The 9,723-nt window shown below is 51.9% G+C and overlaps 1 protein-coding gene and 1 long non-coding RNA gene across 7 annotated transcripts in view; both read left to right on the plus strand.

The window, feature by feature from the left end:
* The first annotated feature begins 316 nt into the window (after window positions 1-316).
* Window positions 317-7,047, plus strand: slc25a37 (solute carrier family 25 member 37). 6 transcript variants are annotated; one of them, XM_057033936.1, is made up of 4 exons: window positions 317-609; window positions 3,030-3,258; window positions 5,641-5,697; window positions 6,141-7,047. In XM_057033936.1, the coding sequence occupies exons 1-4, from the start codon at window positions 418-420 to the stop codon at window positions 6,671-6,673; spliced, it is 1,011 nt and encodes a 336-aa protein (XP_056889916.1). In that variant the 5' UTR covers window positions 317-417; the 3' UTR covers window positions 6,674-7,047. The 6 variants fall into 6 exon arrangements, with proteins under 6 accessions (XP_056889916.1, XP_056889920.1, XP_056889917.1 ...); XM_057033940.1 differs by lacking the exons at window positions 317-609; window positions 3,030-3,258 and adding exons at window positions 4,883-5,100; window positions 5,291-5,441 and having other exon boundaries at window positions 5,598-5,697; XM_057033937.1 differs by lacking the exons at window positions 317-609; window positions 3,030-3,258 and adding exons at window positions 4,883-5,081; window positions 5,125-5,441 and having other exon boundaries at window positions 5,598-5,697.
* Window positions 7,048-8,776: 1,729 nt separating this feature from the next.
* LOC130526352 (uncharacterized) overlaps window positions 8,777-9,723 on the plus strand; it is a 1,308-nt gene continuing 361 nt past the window's right edge. Inside the window, exons 1-3 of the long non-coding RNA XR_008950709.1 lie at window positions 8,777-9,033; window positions 9,418-9,490; window positions 9,526-9,723. The exon at window positions 9,526-9,723 is cut by the window's right edge and continues 361 nt beyond it. This is a non-coding gene — a long non-coding RNA (uncharacterized LOC130526352). The remainder of the gene's footprint in view (window positions 9,034-9,417; window positions 9,491-9,525) is intronic.

Below are 9,723 nucleotides of genomic sequence, written 5' to 3' on the forward strand. Positions count from 1 at the left end.
CCCGTCACCCCCGAGTGGTACCTCTGGTGTGGGACTACACGGCGGTTCCAGGTTATGGATGTGAGGTCAGAAACGCGTCGGCATTTGTCTTATTGCGTCGCTAAAACCCATCGGCTTTATTCGGGTTTCTCCCTCTTCAGCCAGTTGAGCCGCAAACATCGCGCGCCAGTGTTGTGCAGAGTCAGAGAACTCCTCCCATCACACTTCTCATTGGCTGCTCTCAGGAAGAGCCACGCCCTAAATCTGACGATATGAGCAGCCATTGGTCCGCCTTCGCCGCAGACACGCCCACATCGCCCTGACAGCCGGAGACGTCACGCGGGCGCTCGAGTCGCGAAGTAACGGGGTGTTGTGGTTGTCCATGCCGCCGCTGGTGAGCTGCTACACGGACCTCCGAACCGGCAGGGCTGGCCACGCATGGAGGTGAGCCCGGAGCGAGCGGTGGCACCGCTGGACATGTCGCAGGCGAAGACGGAGGACGAGCCGTTTAATGTCGGCGGTGATTATGAGAGCTTACCGCCTCATGTCTCAGTCATGACCCACATGACAGCCGGAGCCGTGGCCGGGGTCCTGGAGCACACGGTGATGTACCCCGTGGACTCTGTCAAGGTAACCGCTCCGGGATGTTTGGCTCCGCGGAGCCGAGGCACCTCAGCTCGCTACCCGCTGCTAGGCGCTAGCGCTAACTCCGGGTTAGCCGCTGTGTAGCCGCTGCTAAAGTCGGGGACAGGAAAAGTGGTCGCAGGAGTTCAGCGCACATCTCCTTTACCAAGCTTTTCACAAAGTGTCTTCAAGGTTTGTTCTTGAGGACAACGTTAGTTTGGTTACTTAACAGTCTTCTTAACTAGAGAGCATGAGATAAGCTACTAGGTCACTTTCCGTTCAGGATACTTGGACTTTATTTCCAGGACCGTTTCAAGATTTTCACATAATCCCAGATTATCAGGGTCAATAATCCAGGTGCATGAACAATAACCCAAATGATGGCTGTAAAAATGTCAATGAGCTGAAAACCTTGGACTTCAGGGACATTCCAACAACCTGAGGACCTGTTAATCATCTCACATGTTCCTCAGAATATTGCAAAGATGATCATTCTGGGGGACAACGAGGGAACACCAGGTGTATCTTTAACCACACATCTGTCGGTTTCAGAACCCTAGTGAATATGAGTAGAGATAATGTTTAAATCTAGACCAAAAGGTCAATTCTTTGGAAATGTCTCAGCCGTTTTCTTCATCCTGCTGGTAGATTCACACTTTCCTGACCCCACAAACCACCAGCGCTGCTTTTTCTTGGGATTTCTGTATTTTTCACAAACCTTTGGAGGCAAATTCTGATGTGAAAGAGCTGCAGATCAAAGGCAGCTCATTTCTTTTAATTGTCAATTAAATGTAGTGATCATTATTATGTAGTCCAGACAAAGGCAACACAAGTAAAGGTCTTTGTCATGGTAGCGGTTTCCTCATCAGCTTTGATTACACAAAACTCTGCTGTCGTTTCCTCTTGAGAAAAAAACCATGAAGCTAAAGAAACGAGCAACGGAGGCTGCTCACTTTTGTAGTTTATAGTTTATCAGCATCGTTTCAGTTGTGGAGAGATTGTAGAAACAATTGTCTGATATTTGGCCATCAGCATATTTTCTACCGGTAATAGTTATGAGTAATAGTTTAATCGTGTAATAATGTAATGTTTAATGTAATAGTAATAGTTTATTGTAATAGGGGTAATCTATATGGGTGTGTAGATACCTATAGATGTGAGTGGATCTCTTCACCAATGCTGCCAACACCAAACCAGTTCTGGCAGCGTTCCTTGTGCTTGGTCGGGCCCCTCTGGTGAGTTTCCCAGGGCATCCGTGCTAAATTAGACCTAATCCACTGACAGTTGACACTTGTGGAATGATTTACATGTCACATAAATAAATCCACCTTGGGGAGTTGCCGGTGCTGCTCCCACCAGGAGGGGGATCTTATCAGGGCTGCACACACTTGGACTCGGCTCCTCACACTCAAGGGTGTGTGAAGTCGTTTTTCTAGTCTTAAGAATGTCAAAGGCTACAATTGAGGAAAATTTCAATTGTCTGGCAACGCTGAGGTTATTTCTTTAGAACTGGTTTAACTGGGCAGCTGCTGAGGGATTTAGTCAGGCATTTACTGGCCTAAGCCTAACCTAACCCTAACCCTAGTCTCCTTATCCTGACAGGGTGACTTATACTGTGTCAGTTTAGTCGAGCAAACTCTAAATAGAAGATTTCAATGTGCCCAAAGTGCCCCAAATTGTGTCAGAAGGAAATGTAATTGATCTTTTATTGTTAAGCCAAAGGAAGGAACTCCATGTGAACACTGAGGGAGAAGGTCTGGCCCAGGTCCCGGACCAGGTCCCGGACCAGCCCAACACGTTATCACCCCGTAACTTGGCCTGCTGGAACAAAGACGGCCCTGACGTACTAACTCAGTCCGGCTGGCAGCGTTAGGGTTAGGTTAGGTTAAGGTTAGAGGGTTAGGTTAGGTTAGGGTTAGGTTAGGGTTAGAGGGTTAGGATAGGTTAGGGTTAGGTTAGGGTTAGGTTAGGTTAGGTTAGGGTTAAATGGTTAGGTTAGGGAGGGTTAGAGGGTTAGGTTAGGGTTAGAGGGTTAGAGGGTAAGGTTAGATTAGGGTTAGAGGGTTAGGTTAGGGTTAGAGGGTTGGGTTAGAGGGTTAGGGTTAGAGGGTCAGGGTTAGAGGGTTTGGGTTAGAGGGTCAGGGTTAGAGGGTTAGAGGGTTAGGGTTAGAGGTTAGGGTTAGAGGGTTAGGTTAGGTTAGGGTTAGAGGGTTAGGGTTAGAGGGTTAGGGTTAGAGTGTTAGAGGGTTAGGGTAAGGGGGTTAGAGGGTTAGAGGGTCAGGGTTAGAGGGTTTGGGTTAGAGGGTTAGAGGGTCAGGGTTAGAGGGTTAGAGGGTCAGGTTAGAGGTTAGAGGGTTAAGAGCTACAGCTCGTGCGGCCCTGCCTGTTCAGACCTCCTGAGTCACAATCTCTCCTCATGTTCACAGACCAGAATGCAGAGTTTCCAGCCGGACCCCAACGCTCAGTACAGGGGGGTGTATGAGGCCCTGAAGAGGATCGTGCAGACAGAGGGCATCTTCAGACCCCTGAGAGGCCTTAATGTCACCATGCTGGGGGCAGGACCTGCCCACGCGCTCTACTTTGCCTGCTATGAAAAGGTCAAATATTCACTGAGCGATGTCATTCAGAGTGGAGGAAACAGCCATGTTGCCAATGGTACAGTATGAGCTAACCCTAACCCTCTAACCCTAACCCTAACCCTAACCCTCTAACCCTAACCCTAACCCTCTAACCCTAACCATAACCCTCTAACCCAGGCATGGGCAAACTACGGCCCGGGGGCCACATGCGGCCCGTTAAACGTTTTAATCCGGCCCGCCAAACTTGAAAAATTAAATGAATAAACCTTGTTAATGTTAAATTTTCACTGCAATTCTGGTGTTTTCCCACTAGAAAAAAGACAGTCAGGAGGAGAGTGATGGTGATATCCTGAAGGATAACAGAACTTTCAGTGCTTTAAAATAGAAATGGTTATTAATTTTTTTTTAAAAGGCACATTTTATTCATTTGATTTTAAGTGTTTTAAGACTCATTCCAAAGTCAGATATTTTGTTGTAATGCTTCTCTTCATTTTCATTTGAAATTAAAGCACATGTTTTCTCCATATCCCAAGATGTGTATTTTTTCTCCAATGAGGTGAGGTTACCAAAGCACTCCATCCATCCATCTGCTCCTGGTCCGGCCCCTTTGTCAAATGTTAGAACCCATTGTGGCCCACGAATCAAAATGTTTGCCCACCCCTGCTCTAACCCTACCCTAACCCTAACCCTATCATAACCCTCTAACCCTAACCCTAACCATACCCCCACCCCCTAACCCTAACCCTCTAACCCTAACCCTAACCCTATTCATAACCCTCTAACCCTAACCCTAACCCTATTCATAACCCTCTAACCCTAACCCTAACCCTAACCATAACCCTCTAACCCTACCCTAACCCTAACCCTACCCCCTAACCCCTAACCCTAACCCTCTAACCCTAACCCTAACCCTAACCCTAACCCTCACCCCCTAACCCTAACCCTCTAACCCTAACCCTAACCCTATTCATAACCCTCTAACCCTAACCCTAACCCTAACCATAACCCTCTAACCCTAACCCTACCATACCCTCTAACCCTAACCCTAACCCTAACCCTCACCCTCTAACCCTAACCCTAACCCTCTAACCCTAACCATAACCCTCTAACCCTAACCCTAACCCTATTCATAACCCCCTAACCCTAACCATAACCCTCTAACCCTAACCCTAACCCTTTCATAACCCTCTAACCCTAACCCTAACCCTCTAACCCTAACCCTAACCCTCTAACCCTAACCGTACCATAACCCTCTAACCCTAACCCTAACCCTAACCATAACCCTCTAACCCTAACCGTAACCCTAACCCCGAACCCTCTAACCTAAACCCCTAACCCTAACCCTACCCTAACCCTAACCCTCTAACCCTAACCCTAACCCTAACCCTAACCCTACTAACCCTAACCGTAACCATAACCCCTAACCCTAACCCTAACCCTAACCATAACCCTCTAACCCTAACCCCAAACCGTAACCGTAACCCTAACCCCTAACCCTCTAAACCTAACCCTAACCCTAACCCCTAACCCTAACCCTAACCCTCTAACCCTAACCCTAACCCTAACCCCTAACCCTAACTAACCCTCTAACCAACCCTAACCCTACCCTACCCTCAACCCTAACCCTAACCCCTAACCCTAATCAAACCCTTGCACCCCTCTAACCCTAACCGTAACCACATCATCAGTCTGTTTAACTCCTGGAGCTGTAAAATGTGCTTGTATTGCATTAACACACATAAAACGGCTCAAATTACATCACAAATTTGTTTGCTGGCTTTTCCTGGTGTGACTTGCTGACTTGTGCTAATATTGAGACTTAACGAGCGAAGACGTCTGCCTTCGTTCAGCAAGATATGAGCGAGAGATATGAGCTGCTCCTCAGGAGCTGCTCCTCAGGTCAGGAGCTGCTCCTCAGGTCGGGAGCTGCTCCTCAGGCCAGGAGCTGCTCCTCAGGCCAGGAGCTGCTCCTCAGGCCAGGAGCTGCTCCTCAGGAGCTGCTCCTCAGGCCGGGAGCTGCTCCTCAGGCTGGGAGCTGCTCCTCAGGTCAGGAGCTGCTCCTCAGGCCAGGAGCTGCTCCTCAGGCCAGGAGCTGCTCCTCAGGTCAGGAGCTGCTCCTCAGGCCAGGAGCTGCTCCTCAGGAGCTGCTCCTCAGGCCAGGAGCTGCTCCTCAGGAGCTGCTCCTCAGGTCAGGAGCTGCTCCTCAGGCTGGGAGCTGCTCCTCAGGTCAGGAGCAGCTCCTCAGGAGCTGCTCCTCAGGTCAGGAGCTGCTCCTCAGGCTGGGAGCTGCTCCTCAGGTCAGGAGCTGCTCCTCAGGCTGGGAGCTGCTCCTCAGGCCGGGAGCTGCTCCTCAGGCTGGGAGCTGCTCCTCAGGCTGGGAGCTGCTCCTCAGCCAGGAGCTGCTCCTCAGGCCAGGAGCTGCTCCTCAACCCTCACCCTGATGTCTCCTCTGTTCCAGGTGTGGCCGGCAGCGTGGCCACTGTGCTGCATGATGTCGTCATGAATCCAGCTGAAGGTGATGAGTCGTCCTGCTCAGAGCACAACACAGTCAACATGTCACAGAGAGCCACTTAACCAGTTCTAGTCCTCTAGACCTCTAGTCAGACCACTAGTTAGAACTAGTTATCTCACCCAGTGATCTTGGCGCGATCATTCCAATCGACCTTAAGACTGTTTTGACCTTTGAAGCTGAATAAGTTCGAGAGAAGAAGAGTTGAAACTCAGATAAACAGATTTTTTGACAGTGCTGGTTTATCAATCTTATATTTGTGTACGTGCACGTGCGTGTGTGGAAGCTCTAACACCTCTCTCCCTCCCTCCCTCCCTCTCTCCCTCCCCTCTCTCTCCCTCCCTCCCCCCTCTAACCCCCCTCTCTCCCTCCCTCTCTCCTCCCTCCCCCCTCCCTCCCCCCTAACCCCCCCCCCCCCCCCCTCTAACCCCCCCCCCCCCCTCTTCCAGTCATCAAGCAGCGTCTGCAGATGTTCGGCTCCCCGTATCGAGGGCTTTGGGACTGTGTCGTCAGGGTGACCCGTGCTGAGGGAGTCGGGGCCTTTTACCGCAGCTTCAGCACCCAGCTGACCATGAACATCCCGTTCCAGGCGGTCCACTTCATCACCTACGAGCTGATGCAGGAGCAGCTGAACCCCCACCGCCGTTACCGTCCTGGCAGCCACATCGTGTCCGGGGCAGCGGCGGGGGCCATCTCCGCCGCCGTCACCACGCCGCTCGACGTCTGTAAGACGCTGCTGAACACCCAGGAGAACGTCGCGCTCAGTTCCCTCCACATTAGCGGCCACTTGTCAGGAATGGCCAATGCCTTCAGGACCGTCTACCGGCTCGGGGGCCCGGCCGCCTTCTTCAAAGGCGTCCAGGCTCGCGTGATCTACCAGATGCCCTCCACTGCCATTGCTTGGTCCGTCTACGAGTTCTTCAAGTACTTCCTGACAAAGCAGCAGAAGCAGGACGTGGAGGCCGGAGCAGGCCGGAGGTGATGGGGGCTCCGGTGGTGCTGAGCTCCTGACCCAGGCCAGGGTGGGCTCTGATGGACCCTAACCCAACCACAAACTGCTCCTAAAAAGTCCCAATGTCATCTTGCTGCAGCGGAATCTCCCCTCGTCCGTGTTGGCCGAGCTGAAGCTAAATAAGGACTCGGATGACGTTTATACTTGACGTGTTGCAACTCGCTATTTATTTTTTTAGCTTTGCAGAGCTTCTATTGTCGGGATGTGTTTGTTTTCTTTTCTGTATTTCTAAATTCAAAACTCCATCACATCACATTCCTTCATTTCACTTCCCCTCTGAATGGAAAACTGCACTTTCCAAGTGCCTGAAGTTTCAGGTCCTCGCTGGTGAAGAACGTCTCCACTCCTGCTGCAACTTATGCTGGATGCTGCCGTTAATCTGCTGCCGCTTTTCCATCACGCCCACGTTGGGAGTTATGGCCGTGCCACTGGTGCTAATGGTGCTAATGGGCCACTGGTGCTAATGGTGCTAATGGGCCACTGGTGCTAATGGTGCTAATGGGCCACTGGTGCCACTGGTGCTAATGGTGCTAATGGGCCACTAGTGCCACTGGTGCTAATGGTGCTAATGGGCCACTGGTGCTAATGGTGCCACTGGTGCCACTGGTGCTAATGGTGCTACTGGTGCTAATGGGCCACTGGTGCCACTGGTGCTAATGGTGCCACTGGTGCTAATGGTGCCACTGGTGCCACTGGTGCTACTGGTGCTAATGGTGCTAATGGGCCACTGGTGCCACTGGTGCTAATGGGCCACTGGTGCTAATGGTGCTAATGGGCCACTGGTGCGAATGGTGCCACTGGTGCCACTGGTGCTAATGGTGCCACTGGTGCTAATGGTGCCACTGGTGCTAATGGTGCTAATGGGCCACTGGTGCTAATGGTGCCACTGGTGCTAATGGGCCACTGGTGCTAATGGTGCTAATGGGCCACTGGTGCTAATGGTGCCACTGGTGCTAATGGTGCCACTGGTGCTAATGGGCCACTGGTGCTAATGGTGCCACTGGTGCTAATGGGCCACTGGTGCTAATGGTGCCACTGGTGCCACTGGTGCTAATGGTGCCACTGGTGCCACTGGTGCTAATGGGCCACTGGTGCTAATGGTGCCACTGGTGCTAATGGTGCCACTGGTGCCACTGGTGCTAATGGGCCACTGGTGCTAATGGTGGCCACTGGTGCTAATGGTGCCACTGGTGCTAATGGTGCCACTGGTGCCACTGGTGCTAATGGTGCCACTGGTGCTAATGGTGCCACTGGTGCTAATGGGCCACTGGTGCTAATGGTGGCACTGGTGCTAATGTGCCACTGGTGCTAATGGTGCCACTGGTGCCACTGGTGCTAATGGTGCCACTGGTGCTAATGGTGCCACTGGTGCCACTGGTGCTACTGGGTTCAGCTCAATGGAAAAAATGGCAGCTTGGTGAAATATATAACGACATCATTTCCTATGTAGTATGGAAAAGTATGGAAACCTTTGAAATATTGTGGTTTTCTGCATTCGTTTTCCTAAAATGGGATCTGACCTAATTCGGGGCGGAAGTCATGTGCCCGGAACACTTTGATAAACACTCTCACGATGACAGGAAGCTCCTGTGGGCCACGGATCTACGGCCACCCTTGGACACGGCTACTAGAATCAGCCCAGGAGCAGGATCCCGAGCCGGCTCCCGTTCCAGTGCTTCACATGGGTTTTCCAGTGTATTCGGGCCGGACGGGTTCTAAAGAGCGCCGATACCCCTGACTGGGCTGATGAAGATCAGATCAGCTTTTAGCACAAATGAATGCGGAAAGGTTGAAATTCCAAAGGAATCGGAAGGTTTTGCTGAAGACCTGTTATGCAACCTCATTAACAGGTCCAAAGGTTGGAAATTCCGTGTACAGGAACGCTAGTTTTGCTTGTACTTGACCCTGGATTTAGTCTGTGGGCTAGAATCCCAAAGTGACGGCGTCCTTGGGCGCCCTCTTACCCCCCGAGCAGTTGTTCATTTGATACCTTTCTTTGATTTCCACTCGTCCTGGTGTGGCTGGGCGTTCCCTGTGTGCTCGATGCCCCTCCCACTGCTCGCTGCCCCCTCCCACCGTGCTCGCTGCCCCCTCCCACCGTGCTCACTGCCCCTCCCACTGTACTCGCTGCCCCTCCCACCGTGCTCACTGCCCCTCCCACTGTCCTCGCTGCCCCTCCCACTGTCCTCGCTGCCCCTCCCACCGTGGCGATGAACTTCTCTCCAGCCTTCCATACATTCCCCAAGACACTGACGGATCAGCAGCCACATTTGGTTTGGTGGAATCGGGTTCAGAGTTCAGCCGATTCCACTGTGAGGGTCAGGGTCAGGGTTAGGGGTCAGGGTTATGGTTAGGGTCAGGGTTAGGATCAGGGTCAGGGTTAGGATCAGGGTTAGGGGTCAGGGTTATGGTTAGGGTTAGGATCAGGTTAGGGTCAGGGTTATGGTTAGGGTCAGGGTTATGGTTAGGGTTAGGATCAGGGTTAGGGGTCAGGGTTATGGTTAGGGTTAGGGGTTAGGGTCAGGGGTTAGGGTTAAGGTTAGGGTCAGGGTAGGGTCAGGGTTAGGGGTCAGGGTTAGGGTCAGGGGTTATGGTTAGGGTTAGGATCAGGGTTAGGGGTCAGGGTTATGGTTATGGTTAGGGTCAGGGTTAGGATCAGGTTAGGGGTCAGGGTTATGGTTAGGGTCAGGGTTAGGGGTCAGGGTTATGGTTAGGGTCAGGTTATGGTTAGGGTCAGGGTTAGGATCAGGGTTAGGGTCAGGGGTTAGGGTTAGGATCAGGGTTAGGGTCAGGGTTATGGTTAGGGTCAGGGTTATGGTTAGGGTCAGGGTTATGGTTAGGGTCAGGGTTAGGATCAGGGTTAGGGTCAGGGGTTAGGGTTAGATCAGGGTTAGGGTCAGGGTTATGGTTAGGGTCAGGGTTATGGTTAGGGTCAGGGTTAGGATCAGGGTTAGGGGTCAGGGTTAGGATCAGGGTTAGGGTCAGGGTTAGGGTCAGGGTCAGGGGTCAGGGTCTGCGCT

The sequence above is a fragment of the Takifugu flavidus genome, chromosome 5 (assembly GCF_003711565.1).
Source record: "Takifugu flavidus isolate HTHZ2018 chromosome 5, ASM371156v2, whole genome shotgun sequence".
NCBI lineage: Eukaryota > Metazoa > Chordata > Actinopteri > Tetraodontiformes > Tetraodontidae > Takifugu > Takifugu flavidus.

Excerpts from the sequence above, each read along its gene's own strand:
- slc25a37 (XM_057033935.1), top strand. The coding sequence starts at position 5,052 with ATGAGCTGCTCCTCAGGAGCTGCTCCTCAGGTCAGGAGCTGCTCCTCA. Across the intron at positions 5,442-5,597 it reads CCTCAGGAGCTGCTCCTCAG|GAGCTGCTCCTCAACCCTCA; the intron begins GTCAGGAGCTGC and ends TCCTCAGGCCAG. Across the intron at positions 5,698-6,140 it reads CGTCATGAATCCAGCTGAAG|TCATCAAGCAGCGTCTGCAG; the intron begins GTGATGAGTCGT and ends CCCCTCTTCCAG.